This window comes from Benincasa hispida, chromosome 12 (genome assembly GCF_009727055.1).
Source record: "Benincasa hispida cultivar B227 chromosome 12, ASM972705v1, whole genome shotgun sequence".
Classification (NCBI taxonomy): domain Eukaryota; kingdom Viridiplantae; phylum Streptophyta; class Magnoliopsida; order Cucurbitales; family Cucurbitaceae; genus Benincasa; species Benincasa hispida.
The window spans coordinates 65,931,841-65,942,251 of NC_052360.1; the positions used below are offsets into that span (position 1 = coordinate 65,931,841).

At 29.7% G+C, this 10,411-nt stretch overlaps 1 protein-coding gene across 1 annotated transcript; it reads left to right on the forward strand.

The window, feature by feature from the left end:
- Window positions 1-6,609: 6,609 nt before the first annotated feature.
- LOC120067925 (phloretin 4'-O-glucosyltransferase-like) lies at window positions 6,610-9,797 on the forward strand. The gene is made up of 2 exons (XM_039019566.1): window positions 6,610-7,684; window positions 9,239-9,797. The coding sequence occupies exons 1-2, from the start codon at window positions 6,678-6,680 to the stop codon at window positions 9,660-9,662; spliced, it is 1,431 nt and encodes a 476-aa protein (XP_038875494.1). The 5' UTR covers window positions 6,610-6,677; the 3' UTR covers window positions 9,663-9,797.
- Window positions 9,798-10,411: the final 614 nt, after the last annotated feature.

Sequence of the window (10,411 nt, forward strand, 5' to 3'; positions counted from 1 at the left end):
CTAAAACTGTTTTTATTAATATTTTTTAAGGTTGTCCAGTGACGATCACTGGAGTTGGTGGTTGAGAAGTTCGCTGGTATGGGTCGCCGGAAGTGACAACCAGAGTTTGACCCGTTGTGATTGCCGGAGTTGGTGCCCCAAAGCTCGCCGTAGGGGTCGTCAAAAGTGCTAGCTGGAGGTTGGTTGAAGGCGGTCGTCAAAGTTGGTGGCTGAAAGTTCACTGGCGGGGGGCGTGGAGGTTGGCCGATGCGGTTGCCGGAGTCGGTGGCTGAAATTTTGTCCGAGAATCGCCGAATGTGGTGTTTGGAAGTTGGTCGATGAACTTCTTAAATTAAATTAGGAAAAAAAATAATAATAACCCATGGGTTTGAATAGATGAAAAAAAGGTGTAGGAAGTCAAAGATTTCCTAGATATTTGCCCCAAACAAGGGTTGAGCTTAGCATGCCTAACCCATCTAAGTCAAACCCTTGAAACAAACATCTTCTAAGTGTGCAGGTCCAATTTATTGATTTTATTTTAGATTTAATTACTAAATTGGTTAATGTGGTTTGAAAGAAAAAAAAAAAGATAGAGTTTAGTCCTATAATTTTAAAAACTAGAATTTAGTTTTCATAGTTTGATAGTTTAATAAATTTTCATGATCACTCTCTATAGTTTGATAAAATTCTCATATATAGTCTCTACATTAGAGACTATTTATGAAAAATTTATCAAAAGGTTTACTACATGTGTTGTTGTAATTATAGGCCTATTCTCATATTTTCAAAGATTCTATGTTTTTTTTACATTAATAGACTAAACAACTATCTATTTTCACAATTGTTTTAGTTTTCGAATCAAAACTGAAAAGAAAATCATTTTCCAGCCCATTACAATAAGAATGCATGTCAAATTTATTGGTTTTTTTAGTACATTGGAATAAATTTTTACGTGTTTGTCTCAAAGAGTTGTAACTATATGAAGAGAGACTATATTAGAGTTTCTGAAAGGACGAATAATGTAATATATGTTCAAATACATATTTATTATTAGATTGTAATCTTTCATATTTATAGTCTAAATTTTGCTGATATAAGTATATATTACTTCATTGTGTAATTACTTTGATAGGAATAGTAGTTTCAAAGCAAATGACGTGACTGTCTGTTCAAACATATTTCCACCATCAGATTGTGATACATCATATATATGGTTTAGACTACACTAATTCATGGCATGATACACTACTTTGATTCAAATAGTTGTAAGGAGGCAAAAGACATAACTATTCTTTCAAACATATCTTCGCCTTTAAATCATGTTTTTTTTTATACTTTTGGGCTAAATCACATTCATATATAAAAGGATACACAACTTTGACCCAAATAATTGCAACGGAGGATAAAATAGAAATTTACAAAAGTTTTAAGGGAAAAGTAGAATTTTATACCCTATGGCCCTGTTTGTTAACCATATGGTTTTTCATCTATAGTTTTTGAAAATTAAGTCTATAAAGACACATTCCACCTAAGGCCCCATTTTTTGTTATCTACTTTTACCATGTTTTCAAGAACTAAGTTATTCGACGAGATTTTCTGAGAAATTTAAAATTCATTAAATGAACTTGTATTTACATTGATTTATGTATAGTAGGTATAATCTCCAGTATATGTTTCTTTGATGTTTAGTCTCTAGTATAGGTTCCTTTGATGTTTACTCTCAAATGTTGAATATACTTTAAATTCCTAAGTCTTCAGTCTTAAAAAAATTTTAATCTTGAGATTGATTAGAGTTCCAATCTTCTGAAATTCAAGGAGATTTTAATCTTCCAAGTGTCTTTAATCTTTAGAAGGTTGCAATCTTAAGATCGATCAAAGCTTCAGAGTCTTGAAAGATTCAGAACTGCAAATTCTAAGTTTTTAGAGCTTCAACACTTTGTCTTCTCAATTCTTCCTAAAATTCCCCCCTCACCCCTCCATATATGGGTTTACGCCCGTTCACTTTTGGGCCCAAAATTGAGTTTGGACTTGGGCCCCGTCTTTTCTTTGGCCAAAAATTTCACCATGGACTTAAATTGAGTTGGACTTTGGATTTGGGCAACTTTAATTACTCAAATCAATCCAATTTATGATTTTGGGATCAATGGGACTTCTAGCCAAATTAATTGATCGTGATCCAAGCTTAATCACTATTGAATTTGATAAGCCTACCATTGTCATGATTAGATGACTAGAAAAGAAGACACGTTTTTTTTTAGTTTGTTATTTATTTGTCTCCAAAATATAATGTAAGGATACAATGATTCTTAATTGGCCCTAAATTTAGTAAATCGGTCGGCTTTTGCTATGATGATGTGACAAGTTTTGATTGGTCGGAATTTCTTACAAGCCAATTTTTTAAAGCCAAGAAAAATAGTTCTTAAAATCGTGTGTTTTATTTTTGAACCTTGTCTAAGAATTCAACTTTTATATTTAAGAAAAATGTCAATCATTGTAACAAATCAAAATGAAGTATCTTAATTTTCAAAAACCAAAATTCAAAACAAAATTATTACCAAATAGGGTCTAAACTTTTGGTTTGAATTGTAGTTTTGTTTAATGTTTGAACACTTGACATGCTGTTGAAGTAAATATTCTTTAATCGGTGGGTCAAATTTTGCTAGGAATGTTTGTGGGTTGGGTTGGGTTAGGTCAGGTTGAATGATTTTTTAGACAAAACTCAATTGTTTGGGTTGTAAACTTCTTCACCCCAAATAACACTTATTAAAAAATGAACTTAACCCAATCCAACCCAACCATGACATATTTGGGTCGTGTTGATTTGGATTACTCGGGTCATTTATTTAAAATTTTGTTCTAAAAAGAAATAAAATGTAAATGCATAAAAATCTACTTCATTTATTTTCATATATTGAATTAAGATTAACAACTCAATTTTAATTTATATAATAAAAATTTTATTTTGAAAGTGCTAAGAAACTGTTTTTAAGAGTCGTTGGAGAATAAATTATTAAAAAATAATAAAATTAAATAAAACTAAAATCAATATATATATATATATATATAAATATAATTGTGATATAGATAACAAAAAATACATATTTTAAAATTAATAATAAGTTCTGATTGGTTTGATCCATGGGTTGTTCATATAGGTGAATCATGAACCAACCTATCCCATAAAATTTTCATTTATTTGAACCCAACCCAACCCACAGGTTAGATTAGGTGGATCGATTTTTTCGATTTAATCGGATTTTTTGAACACCCCTAAATTTTATTATTTCCCTCAATATCAAATTTCATCGTATATCCCTATTTAAATGCTATGGATTTTGAAAATAACTAAGACTTAGGGTACGTTTCGTATGGTATGTAATTCAAATTATGTTTTCTGTTTCTTTTCAAATTTACACTAAAGCAATTTTTTTTACAACAATAGAAATAGGTAAAAATGAAGATCATGTCAATTACTGATGAGTCAAACTCACATTAATGCAATAAATCAAATCAAATATGTGAATATTTGTTTCTCTTAAATTGTTTCTTGATTCTATGATAAATAAAAAATATATATTTTGAAAACAACATTTTTAGTGTATAGGATATTTGTAAACAACATTTTACTTATTTACAAATATAGTAAAATGTTATTGTCTATTTGTAACTAATAGCCAGGGATAGATTGTAATATTTTACTATATTTGAAAATATTTTCAGCAATTTTACTATTTAAAATAATTATCTTTAATGTATCAATGTTTCAAGCCAACTGACTGAAATCGAACTATATTCTAAAGCCCTCATGTTTTCTACTCTTGTACATGTGACCTCTTACAAGTTATCTCACACATTTACAATTTCTCTCTTTTTATGGTTTCACTAATACAGATTCATTTTTATTTATTTTCTTTAATCCATTACTCCTTAGTTAGTTGTATACAAATTTTTATATATTAAAATGTACCTATTCAAATTGCACTCATGTATTTAAGATTTTGCAATATTTAAATGGAAGATTATATGTTGTAATATTGAAATCTTGACCTTTAGAAATTATAGTTGAATATTTTGATTATATTTTGGGATATAGAACATTATTCATTTTATTAGAATATCCAAGATTTTTTAAAATGAAAACTATAGAAAATACCCGATCAATCATATAAGTTTCCGTTTAAAAAAAAAACACTATAGTATTTGATTGAAATTATTTTTTTAAAAAACAATGAGAATAGTCCATCGCGAGGATGGTTATCCGTCCCACCTTAAGTAGTATTAAGGAGCGAGCAACAATAGCTAGAACGAGAGAGTAGGATCTCAACTTACATGCACAATATTTTGTTACATTGGCAAAAATTTATGAGCAAGAAATTAAATGCAATACTATATTTGTAAAGTATCCTTTCACAAAAATATGCATACTATATTTGAAGTTCTTAATGCAAATGGGTCACTGTATAGATGACAAAGGGTTGTACATTACGTTTATAAGTTTGTATTAATAAAAATAGTTTAGCTAACAAAAGAGTTATAGTTATGACGTTTTAAATGAGAAAAAAAAAATATTTAGGTAGATTTTTGCACATTCCGCACCCTAATTATCAAGCCACACTTTACAACGTGACAAACTCTTTGTTTTTCCTTTATTTATATATATATATATATATATATATATATATATATATATATATTGCTATATGATTAGAGTATGTTGTATAAAGATATAGTTATAATCTAAGATGTACTCATCTTTATGCATCAAGCTCTCACCACACATAAAAAATGAATTAAAATATTTTAAAAAAGAATGAGAAGAATTTACTAAATATGGGTGTAGTCTAAGATCCACTTAAGTATTTTTCAATAAAAAAAAAAAAGAAGGAAAAGTTCAAACCTTGAGTGAATATCAATTTTGGAATGCATCTCACTCTAATTACACAAAAAGAAAAAAAATAAAAAAAATAAAAAAGAAGTAAGAAGAATTTGCCATTATGATGAAACAATTACACAAGATGCATAAAGATGAGTGTAAATTTATAAGGAATTGTTTGGTAGACAATTCAAATTTCGATTTATGTTTTCAGATTCATTAGGTTAAAAGAATATGCATTTGAATTTTGTTTTCAAAACCTGTCTTAAAGTTTTATTATGATCCAAGCAGTGTAATTCTGAAAAACACTTTTATATTTTCAATGTTTCCAGATTTTGCAAAATTATATTATGAAAGAATTAAAAACAATAATATATATATATATATTATATATATATATATATATATATATATATATATATATATATATATATATACATTATCTCATGTTATAAACTCAATTAGATTTGTTAAATTAAAATATGTATTATATATTATATGATATTACAAAAATAATAATTATACAGAAATTTTAACATAAAACAGGTTTATAAATTAATAAGTAATAGTTTACGGTCATCCTAATATTTAGTAACTATAATAAATTTTATGGTTTATAAATATATTTGAACACATTTTGAAAAATTATATAAATTGGAATTTGATTTCTAAATCTACTATCAAATGCATTGTTGTTATGATGACGTGGCACTTTTATGATTGGTCGAAATCTTTGAATTTGTTCGACAAAATTTATAGGAAAATTTAATTCGTTTAATGAACTTTGTATTTGTATTAATTTCAATATAGTGATTACAATCTCTAACACATGATCATTTAATATTTTCTCTAAAAAAGTAAATTTGTCTTGAGAGCTTTGTAATTGTTCCCAATATTGATCAATTTCAAAGGCTTTGCAGCTTATTCTCGAATATAGATTCACCTCAAGCGTTTTGCAACTTGTTCTCAAATGCAGATTTGTCTCGGGGCTTTTCAGCTTGTTCTTGAAGCTATAGTTCTTGGGTTTGGAAGTTGTCTAATCTTTTAAGTACTTTTGGTAATTCAAAAATGTGTTTGATTCTCAAGAGTTAGAGGGGTGTTATGCTTTCTGAATTCTCTTTACAATTTCCTCTAGAGCCTCTAACTCTTGCTCTAGATCATCTCTAAAATTCCTAATTTCAAGAGCTTTAGAGAGTAGTTTGATCTTCTGGAAGTTTTTTTTGGTCTTTAGTCTTTAGATCTTCAAAACCTCAAAGATTTGAAAGTTTCGGTCTTCAAATCTATATAGCTTGACTTCAGTCTTCAAAACTTTAGGACTTAAGAGCATTGATTTTCGAAGCTTCAAGCTTTAGTTCTTCAAAACTCCTCCCGAAATGAGAGAGTAAGACCACTATTTATGGAAGTTTTCATGGATCTTACATGGTCTTGAGTATTGCTTTCGAGGCCAAAGATCCCAATCTTTTTTTGGCCCAAAATTTCACAATGGACTTAAATTATATTGATTTTACACCGGGATGACTTTAGTTACTTGACACATGCAATCCAATCTATAATTTTAGGTTCAATTGGGTCTCTAGCCAAATTTATGGATCCTAATCCAAGCTGTCATTATTGAACTCAGTGGTACTAGAGTACTTAGTGGTACCGCGTTTCTGGGCATGTTTTTTACTGTCGAATGAAATACGTAAGAGCAAACGTCAGTTTTGATAATTGATCATATCCGACCAGTCCTTTTTATCCTTCCTCATAAACAAAATCGAACCTTAAATCAGCCAAAAGGCTTTTGTCATCTTCCAATTTCCATATCCAATCACCACGGCCCAATATGGAGCTGGACGACAACACCACCGGTGCCAAGCGCTGCCGCGTACTCTTAGTAACATTCTGTGTTCAAGGCCATATCAACCCTTCCCTCCAATTCGCCAAACGCCTCACGCGCCACCGCCTCCACGTCACCTTCTTCACCTCTCTCTCCGTCTACCGCCGCATGTCCCAAATCCCATCTCTCCCAAATCTCTCCTTCGCCTCCTTCTCTGACGGCTATGATGACGGTTTCAAACCCGGGAACGACCCCAAGCATTTCTTCTCCGAGATGGAACGTCTAGGCTCTGATGCCATGAAAGAAATGATTACAACAAATGCCGAACAAGGCCAACCCTTCACTTGTGTTGTATATTCCTTAATCCTCCCATGGGCAGCTGCGGTGGCGCGTTCACTCCACCTTCCGTCATATCCTCTTTGGATTCAACCCGCCACCGTTTTTGCCTTGTACTATTATTACTTCAATGGCTACCAACAAACATTCCATACCATTTTTAATGACACTTCCAAAACAATTCAGTTACCTGAACTTCCTTTATTCACTGGCCATGATGTTCCTTCTTTTTTTCATTCTTCTGATATTTACCAATTTGCCCTCCCCATTCTTCAAAAGCTTTTTGAATTATTATTGCTCAATGATTATCATCAAATTCCAACGATTCTTGTCAACACGTTTGATGAATTGGAGCATGATGTGCTACAAGCAATGAACAAGTTCTTTCCTTTGTTACCCATTGGACCATTGATTCCTTCTGCTTTTCTTGACGGTCGGGATCCATCTGATGTCTCTTTTGGTGGGGATTTATTTCCTTCTAGTAAGAAGAATGAGGATTACATTGATTGGCTAAACTCAAAACCCCAGGCGTCGGTCGTTTACGTATCGTTTGGTAGCATCTCGACGTTGTCCAAGCTACAGAATGAGGAGGTTGCCAGAGGATTGTTGAGCCTCAAACGACCGTTTTTGTGGGTCGTTCGAGCTGTTGATGGAGACGAGAACACATTGAATTACAGGCAAGGATTAAAATATTTTATGATATTAAGAAGGGAAAAAATATTCTTTGACAAGTCTTTTTTACGATGGTTCATATCAACAATAATTTATATGAGCCAGAATTTGATAATTATTTTGGTTTTCTTTTGTGATATTTTTGTTTTTCGTTTTTTTTTTTAAAATTAAGTCTAGACACTATTTTTATCTTTAATTTTTTTTTGTTATCTATTTTTTACCAATGTTTTTAAAAAATCAAGCCAAATTTTGAAAACTAAAAAAAATAACATTTAAAATTTGTTTTTGTTTTTGGAATTTAAAGATGCAGATCCGGGTAAAAAATGGGTAGGAAATAGACATAATTTTTAAAAACAAAAGACGAAAAAATTACCAAACAGGGCCTTAGGTTTTGAAAAACAAACTTATAAATATTAACTTTCACTCAAAACTAGATGTGTTCAAAAAAACCCAAATGACCTAAAAAGATCGGGTTAGGTTGAATTCAAATAAATGAAAATTCTACTATTGAGTTAGTTCATTGGTTTATCTAAAGTAACCCAAACCAATAGAAACCAACCCAAATTTATAATTAACTTTAAAATGCATTTGTTTACTCATAGTATAATTAAATATATATATTTATTTTAATCTTATTTAATTTAATTTAATTTTTTTTTTGCATAATTCATTCTCCAAGAGCTTCTAAAATTAGCTTTTAGTCATTTAGAAAGAAAAATTCTATTATATAAATTGAAATTGAGTTATTAATTTTAATTTAACAAATGAAAATAATTAAATTAAAATTTTATTTCTTAACATTTACTTCTTTTTAGATAAAAAAATTTAGATAAATGATCTGATTTACTTAAACCAACCCAATCCAAATGTTTCATAATTGAGTTGGGTTATATTCATTTTTTTAATAAGAGGTATTTGTATTGAAGAAACTTATAATCCAAATAATTGGGTTGAGTTTACAATGTCTTTTAACCCAACTCAATCCAACCATGAATATTCTTACGTAAAAAATTTGTATGTTTTATATTCACTTTCTACTAACATTTTTTGAAAAATTAGATCAAGTTTTGAAAAAGAAAAAAAAAAAAAAAGAGACTGATTAGGTAATAATTTTGTTTTTAGTTTTCTATTTCGGAAAATAAAAGCTTACCATCACTACTTATATATGTTGTCTTTTATTTTTTCATTACCTACTTTTTAAATATATTTTAAAAAATCAAACTAAATTTTAGAAACTAAAAAAAAAAAAAAAAAAAAAAAGTAGTTTTTTGAAAATTTAAATTTATTTTCAAATTTTGCTTACAATTGAAATGCGTTTCTTATGGAGGTGGAAAACTTTTGAAACAGAAAAACAAAAATAAAAGGATTATCAAATTGAGACAGTAATTTTTAAAATCTTATTTTTATTTTTAGAATTTGAAACCAAATGTTTCTTTTTAGATAGGTAAAAATAATAACAATAAAGAAATTGAAAGAAAACAAATATAAATTTCGTGAAAAAAAAAAAAACTAGAAACGAAATATTGTCAAATAGTATTTTAATCTTTTAGTTTATACAGCGAAGAACTAGAACGTGAAGGGAAGATAATATCGTGGAGTTCCCAACTGGAAGTTCTATCAAGCCCTGCAACAGGATGTTTTCTGACTCACTGTGGTTGGAACTCTACTTTGGAGAGTTTGGTTTGTGGGGTTCCGATGGTAGTGTTTCCGCAGTGGTCGGATCAAGCGACCAATGCGAAGATCATTCGAGATTTTTCGGAGACGGGAGTGAGGCTGGAGGCGGACGACGACGACGACGACGGCAGTGTGGTCAAGGGAGAGGAGATAAAAAGATGCTTGGAGTTGGTGATGGGAGATTCAGAGAAAGGGAAAGAGATAAGGAAGAATGCTGTTAAATGGAAGAAGTTGGCTAAGGAAGCTGCTAGTGAGGGTGGTTCATCACATTCCAACTTCAAGGCTTTTGTGGATCAAATTTGTTCTTAGATGATAATGTTGGACAGTACCCTTGGATTTCATAATTTGTAATGAGTTAGTGTTAAATTATTTGTCATATAGCCTTGAGATACTATCTTAAATAATTGATTGATTTAAAAGCTTAAGTTGGTAGGTAAAAGAAAATTTAACTTGAGAGACGCATTAGTAAATCTTTCAACAATAGAAATCTATCATTACTATCACTAAATCAAGACTTTCAACGAAAGAGACACGCATAATCTCCTATTAGGTTATCATCGAGAAATGCAAAACCAATTCTAAAGATAAAATAGAAAAACATGAAAATATAAACAAAATTATTAAGTTATCATTATTTGATATGATATGACATATGAACACACATAATAAAAATGTCGAGTTAAATCAAAATTTCATAATCTTTGAAAATTCAAATAGAATAAAAGATCATGAATTAAAATCATACACACAATGATAATATAACGATAATTAATGGGAAATTGATTGGAAGTTGTGATTTTCACTTTTAAGGATATAATAAAATAAAGATAAAATAAATTAGGAGCTCATGATTGGAGAAAATTATTATATTTACCAATACCTCGTGGCACAGTGTTTGATATGAGGTTCAATCCCCCATTCCATACTTTAATTACAATATCTTTATAAAAAAAAATATTATATTTACCGTTGTTTTTGACACTAAAACAAATACTCCTTATTTTAGCTTTGGAAGATGCTAGTAGATTCCCTCAATTGGGTCTTTCATTTTCTTTTCT